The 24,571-nt window shown below is 44.5% G+C and overlaps 1 protein-coding gene across 2 annotated transcripts; it reads right to left on the reverse strand.

Annotated features, from left to right (window-relative positions):
- Positions 1-3,031: 3,031 nt before the first annotated feature.
- On the reverse strand, positions 3,032-23,569 carry LOC132387240 (zinc finger protein 239-like). 2 transcript variants are annotated; one of them, XM_059959599.1, is made up of 4 exons: positions 23,430-23,569; positions 19,582-19,754; positions 18,208-18,378; positions 3,032-4,539 (listed from the first exon to the last, which is right to left on the reverse strand). In XM_059959599.1, exon 4 carries the CDS (start codon positions 4,129-4,131, stop codon positions 3,838-3,840), a length of 294 nt encoding a protein of 97 aa, XP_059815582.1. In that variant the 5' UTR covers positions 4,132-4,539; positions 18,208-18,378; positions 19,582-19,754; positions 23,430-23,569; the 3' UTR covers positions 3,032-3,837. The 2 variants fall into 2 exon arrangements, with proteins under 2 accessions (XP_059815582.1, XP_059815581.1); XM_059959598.1 differs by having other exon boundaries at positions 18,208-18,382.
- Between the last annotated feature and the right edge of the window lie 1,002 nt (positions 23,570-24,571).

A 24,571-nucleotide genomic window follows, 5' to 3' on the forward strand; every position in this document is an offset into this window, starting at 1 on the left:
ACCCAAAGAAGTGTGATGTGTTTCATTTGCTTCGGTCAAATATGATAGCATATAGTATTAATGGTAAGCCTCTTGGCAGTGTGGAGGAACAGAGGGATCTTGGGGATGGAGTCCACATGACACTCAAAGCTGCTATGTAGGTTGACTCTGTGGTTAAGAAGCCATACTGTGCGTTGGCCTTAATCATCCGCAGGCTTGAGTTTAAAAGCCGAGATGTAATGTTGCAGCTATATAGGACTTTGGTCAGACCCCACTTGAAGTACTGTGCTCAGTCCAGGTCGCCAAACTACAGGAAGGATGTGGAAGCCAAAGGAAGGGTGCTGAGGAGATTTACGAGGATGTTGTTTGGATAGGGATAGGTTGAGTGAACTCAGTCTTTTCTCCTTGGAGTGGTGGAGGATGAGAGGTGTCCTGATAAAGGTGTTCATGAAAATGAGAGACATTGATCGTGTGGATAGTTAGAGGCTTTTTCCCAGGGCTGAAAGTGCTAGCACGAGAGGGCATAGTTTGAAGATGCTTGGAAGTAGGTACGGAGGAGATGTCAGGGGTATGTTTTTTTTACGTAGAGAGTGGTGAGTGGTTGGAATGGGCTGCTGGCAATGGTGGTGGAGGCGGACATGATAGGGTCTTTTAAGAGACTCCTGGATAGGTACACGGAGCTTAGAAAAATAGAGAACTGTAGGTAACCCTTGGCATTTCTAGAGCAAGGACATGTTCGGCATCGCTTTGTGAGCCAAAGGGCCTGTAACGTGCGGCAGGTTTTCTATGTTTCTAAGGTGCTGCACGTGAGGCTGCTTAACAGGATCACAGCTCATGGAATTACAGGGAAGAAACTTGTGCTGACAAGGGAGAAAGAGTCAGAATAATGTGGGCAATTCTGTTTTGCTGTCGGTAACGAATGCTGTTCTGTAGGGGTCAGTATTGAGACCGCATCGTTTCATGTTAAATCTGAATGATATGGATGACGGCATTGATACCTTGGCGACGAACATTGCTGTTGATACAAAGATAGGTACGGGACAGGTAGTTTAGAGCAAAGCGGGAGTCTGCAGAAGGACTTCGATAGGTCTGGAGAATGCCAGCAAAGTAGCAGTTGAAATATAGTGTATGCAAGTCATGTACATTTGGTAGAAGTAATTGGGCGTAGAAAAAAAATAAATGGGAGAGGCTTGAAAAAATTAGAGGTGCATAAGTGCTTGTAAGTCCTTGAGCAAGAGGCCCTAAGGATTTGCTTGTAGATTGAGTTGATTAAGGATGACAACTGCAATGTTAGCAATATAAGAGCAAGGATGCGATACTATAGCCTTATAATGCATTGGGCAGATCACTGTTGGTGGATTGTGAGCAGATTCCGACCTGTACTTCCGACTTATTATCTGAGCAAAAGATGTGTTCGTATTGGAGTGGGTCTGGAGAAGTGTCAAAGAATGATTCCAGGAAGACCAAGAGTGGATGACCTGGATGAGGAAGTACGTGGGAAGGGATTCACTCAGTCATCCAACCTACAGAAATTTATCAATATTCACTGCTGCTGATTTCCACACACAAATAAATCAAAAGGGATATGCCCAATCAAATAGATAATTAATCGATCAATAGCCCCCAAACAACATGGCCTAGCCGGACACATAACAGGGAACTTTAACATCTCACAACACTGGATTCAGTAATGAAACCCGTGATTAATGTTCTTGTCCCTCTGAAATCATAAGAAACGCACATTGAGGTGCATTTTAATATGAGCGCTTCCCCACAGGTGATGTCACACAGACCCCCCTCGTGGCTGACGTCACGTATGGGCTTCACACACCGGGATCTGCCCTTACGTGCACAGTGTCTTACGTCATCCATGCGCTGCTGAGCTCGGGCTTTATCAGTTTAATAGCTGGGCTAATAGTCACGTGACCAGCCCTCCCCCACAGCTGTCAACAGAGGATTCGGGGGCTGCGCTATTCCCTCTGGTGCAAAGCGATGTCAATCACTTGTTACCACCAGTCGCAGAGGTGGACAAGTCCAGAGGGTGTTACCCCCGCTGAGTTAGCCTCCCCTCCGGCCTCAAACTCCACATCACAGCAGAGTAAATGTCCGTTTTTTGATTTATTTCCATTTCCCTCCAAGGGAAGTTGGGGTGTTTGTGAAGCGTCTGCTGCGGCCGGAGTCTGATGTGTCGCCGAGAGGTAGGAGGAGACCACTCGGCCCATCGGTATGATGCCAGTTCCCTGGGGAGGGAGAGGAGGGATTTTATTGAATGGAAAAAGATAGTGTGAGAGGGGGCGGGCAATATGTTTGTCCCGGTGGAAATCTGTGGAAATATCTGACACCACAGTGGTGGCGAACATAGGGATTCACATTGGGGGGGGGGGGGGGGGGGAAACCAGCAGACGGTTGACCTGCAAGTGGGCCAATGACGGGGGTAGGAGGTGAGTGTTTGGGGCAACATGGGGCTGCTGAAGATGAACATTTTTTGCACAGATGATTAACCAAGTGGTTAGAGAGTATTTGTTATAGAGTGTGCAATGAAGTTTCAACAGACTCATCCCTGAAATGGTTGGGTCATCATATGAAGAAAGATCAAAAGTGATAACCCTTTCATTTAGGGAATCGAGGACAGAAGTGAACACATTGAAATGCCCAACATCATTACTGGTAGAAACAGGGATCCCAGTCTCTGAAAAAGGGGGTGGATGCCTATATTTTATAATAAAACCCCTATTGTTTTACCTTTACCTCCTCTCCCAATTTTATGGTTGCCTTGGTCCTTCACACCCCCTTACCTGTTTAAGATTCAGCCCATTAGCAGCAGTCAGCAATTCATTTTTTTTGGCTTTTCGTAATGCCTCAGGGGTTGGCGCTTCCAGAAATTTATAAATGTCCATTGCTGCTGATTTTCACACACAAAAAAATCAAAAGGGATTTCCCCAATCAAACTGATAATTCATCGATCAATAGCCACCAAATTTGTTCATATCCCAGACGCAGGCCCCAAATTTGTTATGAACCATAATGCTTTAGAACCAAGCCAGCAGCAATAGACTACACCTGGAGTCTGGTTTTGATGTTAAATCTGTCTTTATTAGAATCTACTTGTAATATTGCAACTTAAACAAGATAAACAGAAGTTAATAGTGTTACGTTTATAAATGTGTGTAAATATAACTCCCAAACTATTGAGCTCGGGGGAAACAAGGCTCGGAGTCTTGAGATGGTAAAGTATGAAAGTTCAGTTCAACTACAGAATAGGCGATAAGAGAGAGAGAGATTTGTAATCCAGGGTAAATGGCAAGAGAAGGCAAAAATGTCGATATTATGTAGATAATATGTAGATATATGTAGATATGTAAATATGTACATTCCTCAGGTTCCATGGTGGCAAAACGAAAGAACAGTCATTGTAGAATTTATCCGTCATCATTCCAAATCCACATACTGATTATCACCGAAAGTGACTTGTAACCAGGGGTATGTTTTCAAGTGAACTACCACACCACAGCCATTCAAGTGTTAACACATAAGTGGTCTCCACAGGATATCCCAAATCAGATCCACTCCTATGGATCAAACAATGTGACTTCCACACATTCGATGTACATGAATCGATAATTAACCCACCCTTGTGGGCATAGGAAACTTTTAAACAGTGACCCTTGGTCACTAGTTCCCTGGTTTCAATCCTTCCATTTTTCCTCCTTCGTCTCCATTTGACTCTGAGTGTCTGTGTCCTCGGTTAAAGCTAAACAAGCGCGAGCGATGTAAACAGGCTGCAAGTCAGACTGATTCATCTTCTTAATGTCTCTCTCTTAAAATGAGAGTCCACAGCAAAGGAAACCCAGGGATTCATTATAATGGCAAGTCCCCACTGTGAACTGACTGGTGTGCCAGTAGTTGTGATGACTGAGTGAATCCTATCCCACAGTCTAAGCAGGTGAATGGCTTTTCCCCAGCGTGAACTCGCTGATGATTCTGTAGGTGGGATGACTGAGTGAATCCCTTCCCACAGACTGAGCAGGTGAATGGCTTCTCCCCAGTGTGAACTCGCTGATGTCTCTGTAGGTTGGATGATGCAGTGAATCCCTTCCCACAGACTGTGCAGGTGAATGGCCGCCCCCTCGTGTGAACACGCTGGTGTGCCATTAGGTCAGATGACCGAGAGAATCCCTTCACCGAAATTCAGCAGATGACCAGTCTCTGCACAGTGTGATCTGACTGGTGTGTCCACAGGTGGGTTGCCCGACAGAATCCTTTCTCACACACAGAACAGGTGAATGGCCTTGCCCATTGTGAACTTGCTGATATACCTTCAATTGTGATAACCGAGTGAATCCATTCCCACTGTCTGAGCAGGTGAAAGGCCTTTCTCCTCTGTAAGATGACGGGCTTGCTAGATGTTCAAATGACCAAGTGAATCCCTCCCCACAGTCTGAGCAGGAAGGATGGTTGATTGAATACCTTGCTCCACTTCTTAAATATCTAGACAGAGACAGCAAAACTGGCGTGTCGTGTTTGAGATTCCTGGAGACAAATTCCTTCTCGTTTTTTATCCTGTAAAAGATTTACAAAATCCATCAATGGGTTTAGGACAACATTTCAGATGAGATTACTTGAGTTGCCAAGGTTTGATTTCGTATCACACTGTTACAGTGAGGTTAAACTCAAGTTGGAAGATAAATCATCTCCTGACTGGGCAGAGTGCTGGTATCTGGAATGATCATCAATTCCCATATGCATTTCAAGTTGCAACTCCTTCAAGTGCAGGGTTACAAACTGCATCTGGATGTGCATCTTGTAAGGGAGGGCATCAGGGACACTACAAGTCTCCCCATCTTTCCTCCAATACCCCCTCTAACTTGTAATAACCAGAGTGTACATAAATCGTGCAATGTGTTATTTTTTTTTACCCATTGACAACATGTGCACAGTGAATTTTTATAGAGAGGTATTCATTTTAACAGCTGGCAAATCACTGTCAATAGGAACATTGATCTCCTCTGGGTTCGATCCAGTTCATCTGCACACACACACAACCTATGTAGCTGGCCTGTAATGGGTAATGTAGGATTTTCTCATCAAAATTTTTTGCATATTGTCCATATGTGGTTTGCTTGCTAAGTTACACTTTAAAAAGTCAGATTTCCAAAATATCACTCCACTTCTTCCCACTTGCAAATTCTCCAGCAACTTTGGCAACACCAGAATACACACAAGTATCACCAGTTTCTGTATTCCCCTGAAGCCTCCCCCAACGACTGACAGTGGTGAACTCAGTGATGGCAATGCCAATGAATACGAAGGGAAGTGCAGGAGTCTGTCTCATTGGAATCTGGCACATTTGGGATGTGAAAGCTACTTGCTGCCCATGACAAAGGTTTTTGATATCATTACATACCCAGAGAGAATGGGACAAAACATGTTCTCACGGGTGGAAAAGTCCAGAACAAGAGGAGGTAGAACAAGCAACAGACACAAAATACTGGAGGAACTCAGCAGGCCAAGCAGCATCTATGGAAAAGAGTACTAATGCTGAATTCCTCCAGCATTTTGTGAGCGTTGCTTGGATTTCCAGCATCTGCAGATTTTAACTTGTTAGTGATTGGAGATAGAACAAAGGTGATTTTCTCAACTGGTGATGTAAAGGATTTTGTTCCCTTTCTCTGAGTTGCTAATCCTTGCCTTTATTATAGCTGGAGCTCAGCTCTATCTGAGAGATCCATCGGTTCCCATTCACTCAGCAGCCGGAAGCTCCCCGGGGCCCGTGTATGGATCATGTGGCTGAGAGACAGGGACGAGAGCAGGACTGTCCCGGGATTGATGGCAACGGTGTCTGGATTTCACAGGAATTGTCCTGAAGTCAGTGTTTAAGATAAAAACACAGAGAATCGCTCTTATCTGTACCCGACATTTTCAAGGCCTTCTGTGTACTGCGCGCATACGTGATACTCAGGGACGGCCTCAGCCTGACGCCTGCGTATTTCATCAGCTCTTTAACGCCGGCAAAATTCTTAACGCATGGCCCTCTGAGACATCATTGTGCCATTAACCATTTCTGCAAGCACCGGTTCAATGTCCATACCTCATTTTTTTTATAGTGTGTGTAGAAAAAATCTGCAGCTGTTCTAACGCAGAAAGTGGCTCCCATAAACAATATACTCAATATCAACGTGTATCTAGTGCCAAAGTACAATGCTGTTATAAAACACAGGAGATTCTGCAGTTGCTGGAAATACAGAGATGCACACACACAAAACCCTGGAGGAACTCTGCATTTCAGAGAACAACTAAGCAGCGGAGTACACAGTCTAGGCATGCTGAAGGGGCTCGGCCTAAACATTGTCTTTTTATTCCTCTCCACATTTGCTGCCCGAAATTAACCACCATTTTTTCAGTCAACCAGTTTCTAAATGTTTCTGACCTTTCTTTTGTAGTCACATCCTGCTGATCTGATTCCTCCTCCTCCTCGTGAACTCTAGACCCAATCTCTCTCTGGAGCAACTTTTTGGTTTTTGACTCTACACCATCGAAGATTTACTCACTACTCTGCTGTCAGACTTTAGATGCACATTATGTTACTAGACCGCAGGTTCGCTTACTGTGAGTGTCGCTTTAAGTGCCTGAGTGAGGCAGGACTGTGACGTCAGACACAAGGAGAGAGAGAGAGAGAGAGAGAGAGAGAGAGAGAGAGAGAGAGAGAGAGAGAGAGAGAATGTCAAAACCACAATGTGCTCATCATCTTATTCACCCTGGACAAAATCATACAGGTGTATAAGATGATGAGAGACATTGGCCGTATGGATAGCCAGAGGCTTTTTCCCCAGGGCTGAAACAGCTAACATGAGGGGGAATAGGTTTCAGCTGCTTGGAAGTAGGTACAGATGAGATGTCAGAGCTAAGTTTTTTAAGCAAAGAGTGGTGTGTGTGTGGAATGCACCGCCAGCGACGGTGGTAGAGGCGGATACAATAGGGTCTTTTAAGAGACTCTCAGATAGGTACATGGTGCTTAGGAAAATAGGTGACTATGTGGCAGGGTAATTCTAAGCAGTTTCTAGAGTAAGATACATGGTCAGAACAGCAATGTGGGACAAAGCATTTGTAATGAGTTGTGCATTTATATGTTTCCATGAAATTCACGGGAAATCTCCTATCCCACAGAGTGGTGACTAGTTGCAACATGTCATCTCAGGGAGAGTGAGAGGGGAACGGCAGAGAGGGATTTTGATATACTGATATGGTACAGAAACATGGGCAGGAACCAGATGGGCTAAGTGGCCTTTCTAGTGTACATTGTGAGTGTGGTAGAGACAGTAAGTATCTGAGACACGGGATTTGATACAGAACTGATTTATCTTTCACAGATCCACAATATTAAACACCAATCTAGATTAAGACTAACATCAGCAGAACAGACTCCTCCAAGGCTCACTGACCAGGGTTCAGTCCTGGGTGCGACGAGCAGCCACAAGAACTGCAGAATCTGACAGTAACCGTCCGTCATGAACCTGCAACTGCCTTCAGTCACCATGATGGCTAAACTTTTAACACAGAGATGACTTGAACATCCTCCCTGATGTAGAAGCGCTCAGATCGAAGATGTAGGGGAAAGGTAAAAAAAGAGATAATAAAGTTGTTTGCACCGTTAGGGATAAACAGAGAGGAAGAGGTGGAAAGTTCCTTGAATGCATCTATTTTAATGCTAGGAGCATTGTAAGAAAGGTGGATGAGCTTAGAGTATGGATTGATAACTGGAAATATGATGTTGTATCTATTAGTGAAACATGGTTGCAGGAGGGGTGTGATTGGCAACTAAATATTCCTGGATTTTGTTGTTTCAGAAGGGCAAGGGGGGAGGTATTGCAATGCTTGTCTGAGAAAATATTGCAGCGGTGCTTTGACAGGATAGATTACAGGGCTCATTTAGGGAGCCTATTTGGGTGGAATTGAAGAATGGGGAAAGTATAGTAACACTTATAGGGGCGTATTATAAACCACCTAATTGGGAGCGAGAATTGGAGGAGCAAATTTGTAAGGAGATAGCAGATATTTGTAGTAAGCACAAGGTTGTGATTGTGGGAGATTTTAATTTTCCACACATAGAAACATAGAACATAGGTGCAGGAGTAGGCCATTAGTCCCTTCAAGCCTGCACTGTCATTCAGAATGATCATGCCTGATCATCCAACTCAGAACCCTGTACCTGCTTTCTCTCCATACCCCTGATCCCTTTAGCCACAAGGGCCATATCTAACTTCCTCTTAAATATAGCCAATGATCTGGCCTCAACTGTTTCCTGTGGCAGAGAATTCCACAGATTCACCACCTTGTGTGTGAAGAAGTTTTTCCTCATCTTGGTCCTAAAAGGCTTCCTCTTTATCCTTAAACTGTGACAGCCCCATTCTGGACTGAACATCGGAAACAATGTTCTTGTATCTGGCCTGTCCAATCCCTTTAGAATTATATATGTTTCAATAAGATCCTCCAACAATCTTTTAAATTCCAGCGAGTATAAGCCTAGTCGATCCAGTCTTTCTTCATATGAAAGTCCTGCCATCCCAGGAATCAATCTGGTAGAACTTCTTTGTACTCCCTCTATGGCAAGAATGTGTTTCCTCAGATTGGCCTTGTACAACAGCAGTAGAACCTCCCTGCTCCGGTACTCAAATCCTCTTGCTACGAATGCCACAAACCATTCGCCTTTTTCACCGCCTGCTGTACCTGCATGCCCACTTTCAATGACTGGTGTACAATGACACCCAGGTCTCGTTGCACCTCCCCTTTTCCTAATTGGCCATTCAGATAATAATCTGTTTTCCTGTTCTTGCAACCAAAGTGAATAACCTTACATTTATCCACATTAAATTGCATCTGCCATGAATTTGCCTACTCACCTAACCTAGCCAAGTCTCGCTGCATCCTCTTAGCATCCTCCTCACAGCTAACACTGCCGCCCAGCTTCGTGTTATCCGCAAACTTGAAGACACTGCATTTAATTCCATCGTGTAAATCATTATTGTAAACAACGTGGGTCCCAGCACAGAGCCTTGCAGTACCCCACTGGTGACTGCGTGCCAATCTGAAAAGGTCCCATTTACTCCCACTCTTTGCTTCCTGTATGCCAACCAATACTCTATCCACATCAATACCATTCCCCCAATACCGTGTGCTTCAAGATTGCACACTAATCTCCTGTGTGGGACCTTGTCAAAAGCCTTTCGACAATCCAAATATACCACATCCACTTGTTCTCCCCTATCCATTCTACTAGTTACAGCCTCAAAAAATTCTTTAAGATTCGCCAGACATGATTTTCCTTTCACAAATCCATGCTGATGTTGTCCTATTATTTCACCTCTTTCCAAATGTGCTGTTATCACATATTTCAGAACCAACTCTAACATTTTCCCCACCTCCAATGTCAGGCTAACTGGTCTATAATTCCCCGGTTTCTCTCTCCCTCATTTTTTAAAAAAGTGAGGTCTCATTACCCACCCTCCAATCCTCAGGAACTAATCCAGAATCTAAGGAGTTTGGAAAAATTATCACTAATGCATCCACTATTTCTTGGGCTACTTTCTGAAGCACTCTGGGATGCAGACCATCTTGCCCTGGGAATTTATCTGCCCTTAATCCCTTCAATTTATCTAACACTTCCCTACTAACATGTATTTCCCTCAGTTCCTCCATCTCACTAGACCCTTGGTCCTCTACTATTTCCGGAAGATTATTTATGTCCACCTTAGTGAAGACAGAATTAAAGTAGTTATTCAATTGGTCTGCCATGTCCTTGTTCCCTATGATCAATTCACCTGTTTTGAACAGTAAGGGACTTACATTTGTCTTAACCAATCATTTTCTTTTCACTTATCTATAAATCATTTACAGTCAGTTTTTATGTTCCCTGCCAGCTTTTTCTCATAATCTTTTTTTCCCTTTCCTAATTAATCCCATTGTCCTCCTCTGCTACTCTGAATTTCTCCCAGTCCTCAGGTGTGCCACTTTTTCTGGCTAATTTGTATGTTTCTTCTTTGTACTTGATACTATCCCTAATTTCCCCTGTCAGCCACGGGTGCACTACCTTCCCTGGTTTATTCTTTTGCCAAACTGGGATGAATACTTGTTGTAGTTCATCCATGCAATCTTTAATTGCTTCCCATTGCACAGGAACCAACTAGAGAGCAGGCCATTCGACATTGGGTATTGAGCAATGAGGAAGGGTTCATTAGCAATCTTGTCGTGCGAGGCCCCTTGGGTAAGAGTGACCATAATATGGTGGAATTCTTCATTAAGATGAAGAGTGACATATTTAATTCAGAAACAATGGTTCTAAACTTAAAGAAGGGTAACTTTGAAGGTATGAGACGTGAATTAGCTAAGACAGACTGGCAAATGATACTTAAAGGGTTGACAGTGGATATACATTGGCAAGCATTTAAACATCGCATGGATGAACCACAATAATTGTTCATCCCAGTTTGGCAAAAGAATAAACCAGGGAAGGTAGTGCACCTGTGGCTGACAAGGGAAATTAGGGATAGTATCAAGTCCAAAGAAGAAACATATAAATTAGCAAAAAAAAAGCGGCACACCTGAGGACCGGGAGAAATTCAGAAACCAGTAGCGGAGGACAAAGGGCTTAATTAGGAAAGGGAAAAAGGATTATGAGAGAAAGCTGGCAGGGAACATAAAAACTGACTCTAAAAGCTTTTACAGATATGTGAAAAAAGAAAGATTGCTCAAGACAAATGTTATGGCCTTTCCAGTCAGAAACAGATGAATTGATCATAGGGAACAAAGACATGGCAGACCAATTGAATAACTACTTTGGTTCTGTCTTCACTAAGGAGGACATAAATAATCCTCTGGAAATAGTAAGGGACCGAGGTTCTAGTGAGATGGAGGAACTGAGGGAAATACATGTTAGTAGGGAAGTGGTGTTAGGTAAATTGAAAGGATTAAAGGCAGATAAATTCCCAGGGCCAGATGGTCTGCACCCCAGAGTAGACCAAGAAATAGTGGAAGCATTACTGATAATTTTTCAAAACTCCTTAGATTCTGGATTAGTTCCTGAGGATTGGAGGGTGGCTAATGTAACACCACTTTTTAAAACAGGAGGGAGATAAAAACCGGGGAATTACAGACCGGTTAGTCTGATGTCGGTGGTGGGGAAAATGCTGGAGTCAGTTATCAAAGATGTGATAACAGCACATTTGGAAAGAGGTGAAATCATCAGACAAAGTCAGCATGGATTTGTGAAAGGAAAGTCAGGTCTGCTGAATCTTATAGAATTTTTTGAAGATGTAACTAGCAGAGTGGATAGGGGAGAGCCAGTAGATGTGGTATATTTAGATTTCCAAAAGGCTTTTGACAAGGTCCCACACAGGAGATTAGTGCGTAAACTTAAAGCAAACGGTATTGGGGGTATGGTATTGATGCTGATAGAGAATTGTTTGGCAGACAAGAAGCAAAGAGTGTGAGTAAACGGGACCTTTTCAGAATGGTAGGCAGCGACTAGTGGGGTACTGCGAGGCTCAGTGTTGGGACTCCAGTTGTTTACAATATATATTAATGATTTAGATGAGGGAATTAAATGCAGCATCTCCAAGTTTGCGGACGACACGAAGCTGGGCGGCGATGTTAGCTTTGAGGAGGATGCTAAGAGGATGTAGGGTGACTTGTATAGGTTAGGTCAGTGGGCAAATTCATGGCAGATGCTATTTAATGTGGATAAATATGAGGTTATCCATTTTGGTTGCAAGAACAGGAAAACAGATTATTATCTGAACGGTGGCCGATTAGGAAAAGGGGAGGTGCAACGAGATCTGGGTGTCATTGTACACCAGTCATTGAAGGGAGGCATGCAGGTACAGCAGGCTGTGAAAAAGGCGAAAGGTATGCTGGCATTCATCACAAAAGGATTTGAGTACAGTAGCAGGGAGGTTCTACTGCAGTTGTACAAGGCCTTGGTGAGACCGCACGTAGAGTATTGTGTGCAGTTTTGGTCCCCTAATCTGAGGAAAGACATTCTTGCCATAGAGGGAGTACAAAGATGGTTCACCAGATTGATTCCTGGGATGGCAGGAATTTCATATGAAGAATGACTGGAATTTAGAAGCTTGAGGGGGGATCTTATTGAAACATCTAAAATTCTAAAGGGATTGGACAGGCTAGATGCAGGAAGATTGTTTCCGATGTTGGGGGGAGTCCAGAAAGAGGGGTCACATTTTAAGGATAAAGTGGAAGACTTTTAGGACCGAGATGAGGAAAAACCTCTTCACATAGAGAGTGGAGAATCTGTGGAATTCTCTATCACAGGAAACAGTTGAGGCCATTTCATTGGCTATATTTAAGAGGGAGTTAGATATGGCCCTTGTGGCTAAAGGGATCGGGGGTATGGAGAGAAAGCAGGTACAAGGTTCTCAGTTGGATGATCAGTCATGATCATACTGAATGGCGGTGCAGGATCGATGGTCCGAATGGCCTATTTTCTATGTTTCTATCCACCATCAACCCTTTAAATATCATTTGCCAGTCTGTCTTAGCTAATTTACGTCTCATATCTTCAAAGTTGCCCTTCTTTAAGTTCAGAACATTTGGTTCTGAATTAACTATGTCACTCTCCATCTTAATGAAGAATTCCACCATATTATGGTCACTCTTACCAAGGGGCCTCGCATGACAAGATTGCTAATTAACCCTTTCTCATTGCTCAATACCCAGTCTAGAATGGCCTGCTCTATAGTTGGTTCCTCGACATGTTGGTTCAGAAAACCATCCCGCACACATTCTAAGAAATCCTCTTCCTCAGCACCCTTACCAATTTGGTTCACCCAATCTATATGTAGATTGAAGTCACCCATTATAACTGCTGTTCCTTTTTTGCACGCATTTCTAATTTCCGGTTTAATGCCATCCCCAACTTCACTACTACTGTTAGGTGGCCTGTTCACAACTCCCACCAGCGTTTTATGCCCCTTAGTGTTACACAGCTCTCCCCATATCGACTGCACATCCTCCAGGCTAATGTCTTTCCTCTCTATTGCGTTAATCTCTTCCCTAATCAGCAACGCTACCCCACCTCCTTTTCGTTCCTGTCTATCCCTCCTGAATATTGAATATCCCTGGATGTTGAGCTCCTATCCTTGGTCACCCTGGAGCCATGTCTCTGTGATTCCAACTATATCATATTCATTAATAACTATCTACACATTCAATTCATCCACCTTGTTACGAATACTCCTTGCATTGACACACAAAGCCTTCAGGCTTGTTTTTACAACACTTTTAGCCCTTGTACAATTATGTTGAAAAATGGCCCTTTTTGATTTTTGCCCTGGAATTGACTGCCTGCCACTTTTACTTTTCACCTTAGTACTTTTTGCTTCTGCTCTCATTTTGCACCCCTCTGTCTCTCTGCACTTGTTCCTATCCCCCTGCCACATTAGCTTAAACCCTCCTGAACAGCATTAGCAAATGTTCCCCCTAGGATTAGGAGGAGGGACAGCCCTCAGCGATTCCTGTGTATGCTCCCTGGAAGCCTCAAGAAATGATAATGATCATGAATCAGGCCCCAGATAGAAAAGAAAAAACAGCGCAGTTTGCTCAGTGTCTCCACAGTACTATACAAATGTTTAATGCGACTCCGTAAGATTTATTCAGTCTCTCCTGCATGATTTGCTCAGGTGATGAGGGGCGAAAATGGAAAGCAGAATTGAGATACCAAACCTATTAGGAGTTACAGGCTGGAAAACATAATGAGAATGAAAAGCTGGACCAGATCATTCAAGCTTTGTAAAGGGCTCTCCAGCAACCTGTGAACATCACTAAAGTACCTGAATGCAAACCTAAGCCTGGGAATCGGGACCAGACTATTGAGAGTGATTTGTGGCCTGCTACAATCACTTCGCAGGAGACCAAGACTTTAATGATGGGAATCTGTCCCCCCTGTTCAATGCCCTACTGCTCCAATGCTTACCAACTAAGTTAGCCAACATGATTAAAACAAATAATATGGATAGGCCTGACAATGACCAAAATCTAATGCGACGAGCTTTGACATATCATTAGGACCCAAATTTCGAATCACAATCAACCCCGAAGGGAACTAATATTAAAGGTGAATATGCTCAGCGGGAAGAAGGATGCGAACGGGCTATATCTGAGGAACAGAAATGGGAGCAAAAACCTACCAAGGGACAGGTGGGGACAACAACCCGTTTAGAAACTGACAAGAAGATGCTTCCAACCACAAGTGCCAACCCTCAGGAAGAGCCCAATTTAATATTGCAAGTTGCTGGAACTCCAGTTCCGTTTATAATTGATATGAGGGCAACCACAACCACTCTCGATCAGGAAATAGTATCGGAAAAGGGATTCCAGCTATCAGATGCTACAATCACTCTGTCTGGGTTCGAAGGCACGGAACGTACCTATTCACGTACCCAGCCACTGCAGCTGGAATTCCAGGGGAGCCAGTGTGAGGTTTCATTTACAGTCACCACCAGACGGGGGGTGTAATCTAGCAGGGAGAGACTTGCTCTGTCCGTTGGAAGTCGAGATTCTTTGCACAGACAATGCTGTCACCCTTGTCAGGAGAACAACCGATAGCTTCCCCAGTTTCCGACCCCCAAGTGGAGGGCACTTAATTTGGACCCCACTCCTTCTGCCAGCAGCCAACCCTCATGTGACTCTGTGCTTTGACCCTACGGGGTGCGTCACTGAGGAAAGCCAATATTATGCACCCCTCGAGGGACATAAGTTCCTGGTCACGGTGATTAGAGGTTACAGGAAGAGACGGTATTGCATTACTGGCCGAATTTCCGGATTTCCTTTGGCGACAGACAGAACTGGTAGTTCCCCATACCACCATTAGGATTTGCTCTGAGTTCAAGCCAAAGAGCCCAGGGTTCCTGGCCTACACCCTAACGAAGCAAGCCTCCAGCACCGAAGGAGACTGGCAAGACTTGGCCGTGGGTCTAGTCCAATACGGGAAGGAGTCTGAGGTGAAGATGGGATTACTGGTAAGACAACCTTTTAATAGTGACCAATCCCAAGATGCTGTACCCCATCTCTGTGCAATTTCAGGCCAGGAAGTCTGTTGCACCAACTGCCCCCCTGTCAGGATCACCATGAAAGAAGGACAGACTCTCCCATCCATTTAGCAATATCCCCTCAATCCCGAGGCAAAGTTTTATGAGGATGGAAGCTCTTTTGTGGATCCAGCAGGATAATATATTCTGACTATGCAATAGTGATGGGCAGTGAAGTAATTGAACTGGCCTCTTTTGAAGCAACTGTCTCCACCCAGAAGGCTGAGCTGTTTGCTCTGACTCATGCCTGTATCCCAGCAACAGAGTAAAGTGGGAACATTTTCACAGACTCTGTTATGCATTTGGAATTGTACATGACTACGGGGCTCTCTGGGAACATGGGGATTCCTGACTTCCTCTGGCCACCCCATTAGTAATGTCACCTTTGTAAACAACTTACTCACCGCTCTACAGATACCTCATGTTTCGTTCTTCTCAGGGTGACGCCTCTGAGGAGGAGTGAGAACTGTGGTCCCAGATGGGGTGCCAGAAAGACTCCAACCTAGGTTTTTGGATCACCTAGTGGGACAGGTTTGTGTTCCTACACAGTTTTTACCAATATTGGTCGATTATATATGTAATTATACACACCTGGGAAAGGAGGGAATGGATGGTAACCTGTACCCTGCAGACTGGGTACGAGTCCCTTGACAGGTGGACCTTTTTGTGTCTACAAGTTGATTTTATTGAATTACATAGAGTACATTGCTATAGATACTGCTTAGATATTATAGATGTGTTTAGTTGATGGGTTGAAGCTGTTCCAACTACCAATAATACTGTTATGACTGTTGTGAAGGTATTATTACGGGAAATAATTCCCCGGTATGGCCTGCCAGAGATGCTGAGCTCTGACAATGGCCCAAACTTCGTGATGAAAGTAAACAAAGGCATACATAACGAACTAGCTATCCAGCAACAATTCCACTGTGTGAACCACACACGGGCCGCTGGCAGAGTGGAGAGAGCCAATGGCACTCTGAAGAGTAAATTGGCCAAACTAACAGTGGAGACTGGACTCACTTGGTTGAAGGGTCTACCGTTACCCAGTTCCACATGAAGGTTACCCCACAGGGGAAAACAGGGTTGTCACCAGCTGAAATCATTTATGGACGGCCCATGAAGACACCCTGGGGACTAAGACCTTGTGTACCATTGCTCCCAGAAAGTCTACCAGCAAAATTGGATATTCATATCTGAGGGGAAGACATGGGAAAATATATATGCCAACTAACCAAAATGTTCCAAGCATACATTCACAGGTACGACAGGCTTACAAGGAAGAGAACTATTCCGCAGAGAGGAGTGACTATCCCATGATGGAACCTGGGATTTTTTTTCCTGATGAAGAACTGGGATTTACGGAATCTTGGACCTCGGTGGAGAGGACCATATCAGGTGTTACCGACCACTCCCACGGCTGTGAAACTGAAGGGGCGAGAAATCTCGGTGGATACATCATTAGGTGCCAAACATGTTACTGAAGGAACTGAGTAGAAGGTCTCTCTTGGACTAATGGAAAATGTATTGGTTGTTAGTGGTGTTCATGTTTATGTCTTTGAGAGGGCTCACCCCAGCATCTGGGGGCCCCCATGTTAACACATTTCCGTCTTTCTGTTATACTTATGCAAAACAGGTAGAACTAGTTGCCTGATGGGTTTGTGCTGAAATTCCACAGCATGGTAAAACTATGGTTCCAATGTCAGTAATCCCGCTCAACCAGAGTGAGGAACTCTCAGCCTGGGTTTTCTCAAATAACATAAGGGGAAGTGAGATGAGGACCTGTGGTCCAGTCAGAGATGACTGTGGCTGTCAGTGTTTTGAGGAATGGTGTCTCAGGCCCCCATCAAACGGAACTTCCAATACTGGGAAACATGCATCCTGGCCATACTTGCAGGTGACCAGCAGCCGAGAGGAACAACTGAGACTGATTGATTTTGGATGATTACTTTTCTCTCCTATGGAGTAGCCAGGAATTCATCAGAGATAATCAATTTGGATACAGCACTTGAGGAGCTGGCCACGATATTGCAGGGGCCCTGACAGAAACACAGGCCCACGTAACAGAAATATCCACTGAAATGATTGCAATCTGGCAAACAGTCCTACAGAATCATATGGCTTTAGATTTTATCCTAGCTGAGAAAGGGGGAACCTGTGCTATTATTGACACAGAATGTTGAACCTATATCCCTGATGAATCTACTACCATTACATCCCTCTCCAAGCACACTGCAAAGGAGATTGACAGCATCAAGAATGTAAGGCAGGATTTACACGGGTTCACTGAAGGATCGAAATGGTGATCTGTGAAGGCCTGTTTGGTAATATGTGGGGCATGATACTGCATTATAGCCTAATAGTTGTACATATCTTTGTTGTAATTACTGTTGTACACTGTCTTTACCCACTGATAAGCCAATGCTGTCATCAGTTGCTTTCTCTATAAAAAGTTAGCTTTGTTGATATTGTAATGATCAAAAGGAGGGAATGATAAAGTCTGTAAAATGGTTAACACTTTGTTAAACAATAGCAGCCTGTTTTTCTGAAAGAAACTGCTGATGATCAACCGATGTGCTGAGCCATATTTCTTCTTGAGGGTAGCTAGCTGGAGTTTCAAGATGCTTATCTCCATGTGCACTCATGAGAAGAGATAGGACAGCTTCAGTCTGTTCTGTGTCTGGAAGCCTTTATGACTGTTTTGTAATTTATCTATAGGGGCGGCTCATGTAGTAAATACCTTTGGCTCCAGCCTGTCTTGTGTGGGGGTATCTGGATGGATATATCCGCGGTGTAAGGGGAATTGTTAGTCAGTTAGTAGATTGGGTGGGGACAGTCATTGACTGTTCCTGTTTGAGCGACTAACTGAGTAAGCCCCAGGTACGTGGAATAAAGAGTTTGTACCGCACGGTCTCTGAGTGACTCTCTCCAGCTTCGACTTACAGAATGGGAGTGGTTTTAAAGGGCTGGAAACCGGAAGCTCATTACCAGACATGGAGTGATTGCAACTGGGTCTGACAGAGGCATAACTGGTTGTTCTGGGCACATTCAGTCTCACTCCAACTATAACCCACCTTCCCTTTTACAGGTATGTAATGTCTAAAGGACCAGTGTTTGAGTAAATGAGACTCACCAAACTTTCTCCTGACTGAATCAATGGAATCTCCGATTCTCCTGAGGCAGAGTTGATCTCTCCAGTTTATGCTCTCAGTCCTCGGGCTGGTTCACTTATTGCTGTTCCCGTCTTCAGCCGTCGTTTGCTTCTAGTTGGGGTTTTTCTTCCAATAAACCTCTCACTGCAGGTCTAACTTTAACCAGAGAGACAATGAAGCACAATAACAATAAAAAGGAGAACCAAATATTTCTGCTTAATGTTACTAAGAACAAAACGTTGAAGGCTGATATAATGATTTCAGTAAACATTTTTTTATTTTCACTCACACATCACAAACCAATATGGGATAAGGAGGAGCCATCATTCAGTCAGGAACAGAATTATGTGCTTTGGTCCAACTGGTCTGCCCCACCATTTAACCATGGCTGACTTTCATTCCAGCACAACATTCCTGCCTTCCTCCTGTAACCCTGAGCTACTCAGCAATCATCAATATGTTAATCTCTGTCATATGTATACCCAAATGGCAGCTTCAGCCAACCTCTGTGGCAACAAATTCCACAGATCAGACATCTTCTGGCCAATTTTTTTTCCCTCTCTGTTTTAAAGGGAAGCTTCTTTATTCTGAGACTGCGCTGTCAGATCACAGTCTAATGGAAACATCCTCTCCATGTCCACTGTATCCAGGCTTTTCAGCATTTGGTAGGTTTACTTAACCATACATCCCCCACCACCCCCACCGTCCTGATGAACTCCATTGAGCACAGGTCCAGAACAATCAAATGCTCCTCACACATAATGCCGAACATTCCTGAGATTATTCTTGTAAACCTTGTTAGCAACAACTGTACTGAACACATTTCTAGGAATAACAAACTAATTGGTACCAGAGTAATTTGCAGGGAAAGTTGTGGTTACTTTACTGTTCTACTATCACAGAGTGAGCCATTTCCACTCCCACGTTAAAACAGGTACATTTCAGGAAACAGAAACTAATCCAGAATGAATGTAATAAAAGAAATTGTAATTACCAAACTGCTCAGCATGTAAGGTACAGCTGTGGGGAGGGGAACAATCTTTATAATTCAGGTTAATAACATTTTGTCAGGATGACTTGAAGCATTTTCAGTTTTTAGTGCAGATCTCCAGCAACTTCAGATTCTGCCCGATTTCCACCACTTTATCCAGATTTGACTTCCACAAAATGGGAGTGATTTTAAAGGGCTGGGCTGCTGGAAACACATTACCAGACCTGGTGTGATTGCAACTGTGCCTGACAGAGGCATAAATGGTTCTTCTGGGCACATTCAGTCTCACTCCAACTATTTCCCATCTTCTATTGTACAGGTATGTAATGTATAAAGGACCAGTGTTTGAATAAATGAGACTCACCAAACTTCCTCCTCACTGACTCACTGGGAACTCCAAGTCAGCTGATTCAGTGTTGTTCTCTCCAGTTGATGCTCTCAGTCCTCGGGCCAGTTCACTTGTTGCTATTCCCACATCTTTAGCCATGGTTTGCTTCCAGTTGGGGTTTTTCTTTCAATAAACCTCTCACCGCAGGTCTAACATTAATCACAGAGATAATGGAGCGCATTAACAATGAAAAGGAGAACCAAACATTTCTGCTTAATGTTACTAAGATCAAAACTCATTGAAATTTAAACGTTGCAGCCAAATATAATAATCTCAGTGAACAATCTTTTATTGTCCCTCACACATCACAAAACAATGTAGGATAAGAAGGAGCCATCATTCTGTCATGGTAATACATAAGACACAGGAACAGGATTAGGTGATTTGATCCTTCTGGGCTATAAAAGCGCAGGAGCAATGTGTGGTTAAGTGCCATGCTCAAGGATACAACACACTGCCTGGCCTGAGGCTCAAACTCATGACCTTCAGATAGCTTAACCACTTGTCCACGTGCACATCACAGAAACCACTCACCCCCCCTAGACTTCCCAGTCCCTCGGTAAAGCAGGCAGTGAAATCAAAGATCCCCAAAACCTGGGACATTCTCCTTTCTCACCGACCCCAGTCCGGGAGAAGACATAACTGCCATAAAGCTCAAGGACTAATGTGAGCAGCCTCAGGAAACGAGGCGAGTTGGGGGAAGTTAACGGGACTCAGTGACCAACATCAGATTCCCCAACACAACATAGAGGAAGCATCCTGACCCATCCAGGAACTCTGAGCACACACCACGTCATCTCGCATCACAAAGCGAAGGGCAGGGCAGATCTGCAGTAAACAGCCTCACGTGACCTGTCGGTGGGTCTCCCATTTCAACTCTGTGGAAATAGACAGCCTGGGCTCCAGGTTTGGATCATTCAATGCAGATTAAGTGAAGTCTACACACTTTTGACCAGCCCAGATAATTGGTCCTCAGTTCGGTGCTCACGGCCAACATCGGATCTCCCCACTTGGGATCGGTCTCAATACTCACCGATGGGAACGCAATATCTTTGGCCCACAGACAGTGACACTGACCCCTGACTCCCCCTCCCAGGAGGTGAGGACCCTTCCCTCAATCCCACAGATGATGCACTTCTGCACTGAGCGGAAAAGAAAACACCGCCCGGCCGGAGACAGTGAACATGCGTGAAGTGAGGGCAGGAGGGCAGGGCCTCGGAAACAGATGCACAGGTGCTGCCCATCTGCTGTTAAATGGGAGGGGCAAACTGGATCACGTGACCAGTCGGGTTTCCCACTCCAGACAGAGTTTTCCAGCTACCCACCATTCTGTGTAAAGAAACAAACTTGCTGCTTACATCTTTTCTCACCTTAAATATATTAGACATTTCAACCCCCAGGAAAAATAGATTGTCTGTCCACTCAGAATCAGAATCAGGTTTATTATCACCGGTGTGTGTCATGAAATTTGAAAACCGTGCAGCAGCAGTTCAATGCAATACATATTATAAAAGGGAAAAACACCCAAAATAAAATAATAAAAATAAACAACTAAATCATTTACAGTATATCTGGGACCCTTACTCTTTGTGATTTTGATAAATGACCTGGATGAGGAAGTAGAGGGATGGTTTAGCAACTTTGCTGATGACACAAAGGTTGGGGGAGTTGTGGATAGTGTGGAGGGCTGTTAGAGGTATCAGTGGGACTTTGACAGGATGCAAAAATGGGCTGAAAAGTGGCAGATGGAGTTCAACCAGGATAAGTGTGAAGTGGTCCATTTTGTTAGGTCAAACATGATGGTAGAATATAACATTAATGGTAAGACTCTTGGCAGTGTGGAGGATCAGAGGGATCCTGGGGTCCCAGTCCATAGGACACTCAAAGCTGCTACGCAGGTTGACTCTGTGGTTAAGAAGGCATATGATGCATTGACCTTCATCAATCGTGGGATTGAATTTAGGAGCCGAGAGGTAATGTTGCAGCTATATCTGACGCTGGTCACACCCCACTGTGTTCAATTCTGGTTGCCTCACAACACGAAGCATGTGGAAACCATAGAAAGGGTGCAAATTTGATTTACACAGATGTTGCCTGGATTGGGGAGCATGCCTTATTAGAAAAGGTTGAGTGAACTCGGCCTTTCCTACTTGGAGCAACGGAGGATGAGAGGTGGCCTGATGGAGGTGTATAAGATAATGACAGGCATTGATCGTTGGATAGTCAGAGACCTTTTCCCAGGTCTGAAATGGTTTTGACAAGACAGCACAGGTTTAAGGTGCTGGGGAGTAGTTGCAGAGGAGATGTTACGGATAAGTTTTTTTTACTCAGAGAGTGGTGAGTGTGTGGAATTGGCTACCGGCAATGGTGGTGGGTGTGGGTAGAATATGGTCTTTTGGATAGGTACCTGGAGACACTGGAGAAAAATAAAGAAATACTAGCTTAAGAAAAATAGAGGGCTATGGGTAACCATAGTAATTCCTAAGGTAGGGACATATTGGCACAACTTTGTGGGCCGAAGGTTTTGTATTGTGCTGTAGGTTTTCTATCTTTCTGTGAATAAATTAAACATTGTGCAACAAACAGAAATACTATATATTTTAAATGTGAGGTAGTGTTCAAGGGTTCAATATCCATTTAGCAATCGGAGGCAGAGGGGAAGAAACTGTTCATGAATTACTGAGTGTGAGCATTCAGACATCTGTACCTCCTTACCTGCTGGTAACAGTGAGCAAACGACATGCCCTGGGTGCTGGAGGTCCTTGATAATGGACGCTGCCTTTCTGAGACATGGCTTCTAATCCTCTGGTAATCTTATAAACGTCAATCCAGTCTCACACCAGCTGGCACGGCTCCAGAGAAAACAACACAATTTTGTCCAACCTCCCGTTAAAGCTCAGGCCCTCTAATCCAGGCAATATCCTGGTAAACCTTTTCTGCGCCCACTCCAAAGCCCCGACATCCTTCCGAGAATGGGAGCGACCAGAACTGTATGAAAGACTCCAGATGTGGTCTAACGAGTTTTATAAAGCTGCAACACAACTTCCCGACGTTTGAACTCAATGCTTCAACTAATAAAGACAACCATGCCATTTGCCTTCTTAACCACCCGATCAATCTGTGCAGTCTCTTTCAGGGAGCGATGAACTTGGAGTCTAAGATCCCTCTGATTATCAACACTGTTCAGGGTTTTGCATTTAACCTACATTCGACCTACCGAGCTGCCAAGATGATCATCACTAATCAAATCTCACTGAGATTTCTCAGGTCCTGTTGAATTTATTACCAAGTGCACAAGTACGGGAAGGTACAGGTACAGAGAAACACTGACTTGTAGCAGCATCACAGGCAAGTACATTCAGATAACACACAGAACAGCAATTATACAATTCTCTGGCAGTAACAAGATAGAAACATGTTTTACTTCATCCTGCTAATAGGACCAGAACAACGGGCTGAGCGGCGGCTCATCTCAGACGGTTCGGTTTGAAGGTCTCACAACCCGGACCGACCCCGGCAGATTCTGTGAAGGAAGCGAGGCGAGGCCGCCAGTTCTGGAAAGTTCATCCCCTCCCCCATCAGGTTTCACCGATCACCTTGTGTTTCTCTCTCCCTTCCCCACCCCCACCTTTTATTCTCCAGTCCTGCCGAAGGGTTTCGGCCGGTTATGTCGACTGTATTCTTCCCCTAGATGCTGCCCGGTCTGCTGAGTTCCTCCAGCTCGCATTTCCAGAATCTGCAGGGTTTATCTTGTTTGAATTCGGGAAAGTTAACTCACCACTCAACGTCAGACCTCCCCGCTCGGGACCGGCTTCAATACTCACCGAAGGGAAATTGTTGCCCCGCAGAGAATAATCCGTCTCCGGCTCCCCGTCCAAGGGGGCAAGGACCCCCTCCCGATCCCGACCCCGATCCCGGACCCGGACCCATCGCTGATCCACTTCCACAAAGAACGAAAAATCCATCCCTGCCTGGCTCGGGCCTGTGAGCATGCGCAATATAATACTTTTTGCGTGCTACAGGCGGTGGGCGGAGCCACGGAAACAAACCCGCAAATGCTGCCGATCTGCGGTAAAACACGATCACGTTTCGCTGGAGGGTCTCCCATGTGACCGGTGACTGTTCCTCGCCCTTCACATACTGCCCTACCCACCGCCGCATTTCCCACATTATTTCATTATTTCCCTATATCATTTCCATACGTATTTAGATTTCCCCTCCGAATCCTCCCCGATCCCTTTCCCTCCAGCCCCAGGTCACAGAGTTCTCAGAGTTTTGATTCACTTCCCATCACAATACACAATAGACAATAGGTACAGAAGTAGACCATTCGGCCCCTCGAGTCTGCACCGTCATTCTGAGATCATGGCTGATCATTCACTATCAATACCCAGTCCCTGCCTTGTCCCCATATCCCTTGATTCCCCTATCCATCAGATACCTATCTAGCTCCTTCTTGAAAGCATCCAGAGAATTGGCCTCCACCGTCTTCCGAGGCAGTGCATTCCACACCTCCACAACTCTCTGGGAGAAGAAGCTCTTCCTCAACACTGTTTTAAATAACTGACCTCTTATTCTCAATCCATGCCCTCTGGTACTGGACTCTCCCAACATCTGGAACATATTTCCTGCCTCAATCCTATCAAATCCTTTAATTATCTTAAACGTTTCAATCAGATCTTCTCTCAATCTCCTCAATTCCAGCGTGTACAAGCCCAATCTCCAATCTCTCTGCGTAAAACAGCCCTGCCATCCCAGGAATCAACCTAGTGAATCTACGCTGCACTTCCTCAATTGCCAGAATGTACTTCCTTAAACCTGGAGACCAAAACTGTACACCATATTCCAGGTATGGTCTCACCCGGGCCCTGTACAAATGCAAAAGGACATTCTTGCTCTTGTACTCAATTCCCCTTGTAATAAAGGCCAACATTCCATTTGCCCTCTTCACTGCCTGTTGCACTTG

This window comes from Hypanus sabinus, unplaced genomic scaffold, assembly GCF_030144855.1.
Source record: "Hypanus sabinus isolate sHypSab1 unplaced genomic scaffold, sHypSab1.hap1 scaffold_1654, whole genome shotgun sequence".
Taxonomy (NCBI): Eukaryota; Metazoa; Chordata; class Chondrichthyes; order Myliobatiformes; family Dasyatidae; genus Hypanus; species Hypanus sabinus.

Bases quoted from the DNA above. Each gene is read 5' to 3' on its own strand.
- LOC132387240 (XM_059959599.1), bottom strand. From the start codon at position 4,131: ATGGCACACCAGCGTGTTCACACGAGGGGGCGGCCATTCACCTGCACA.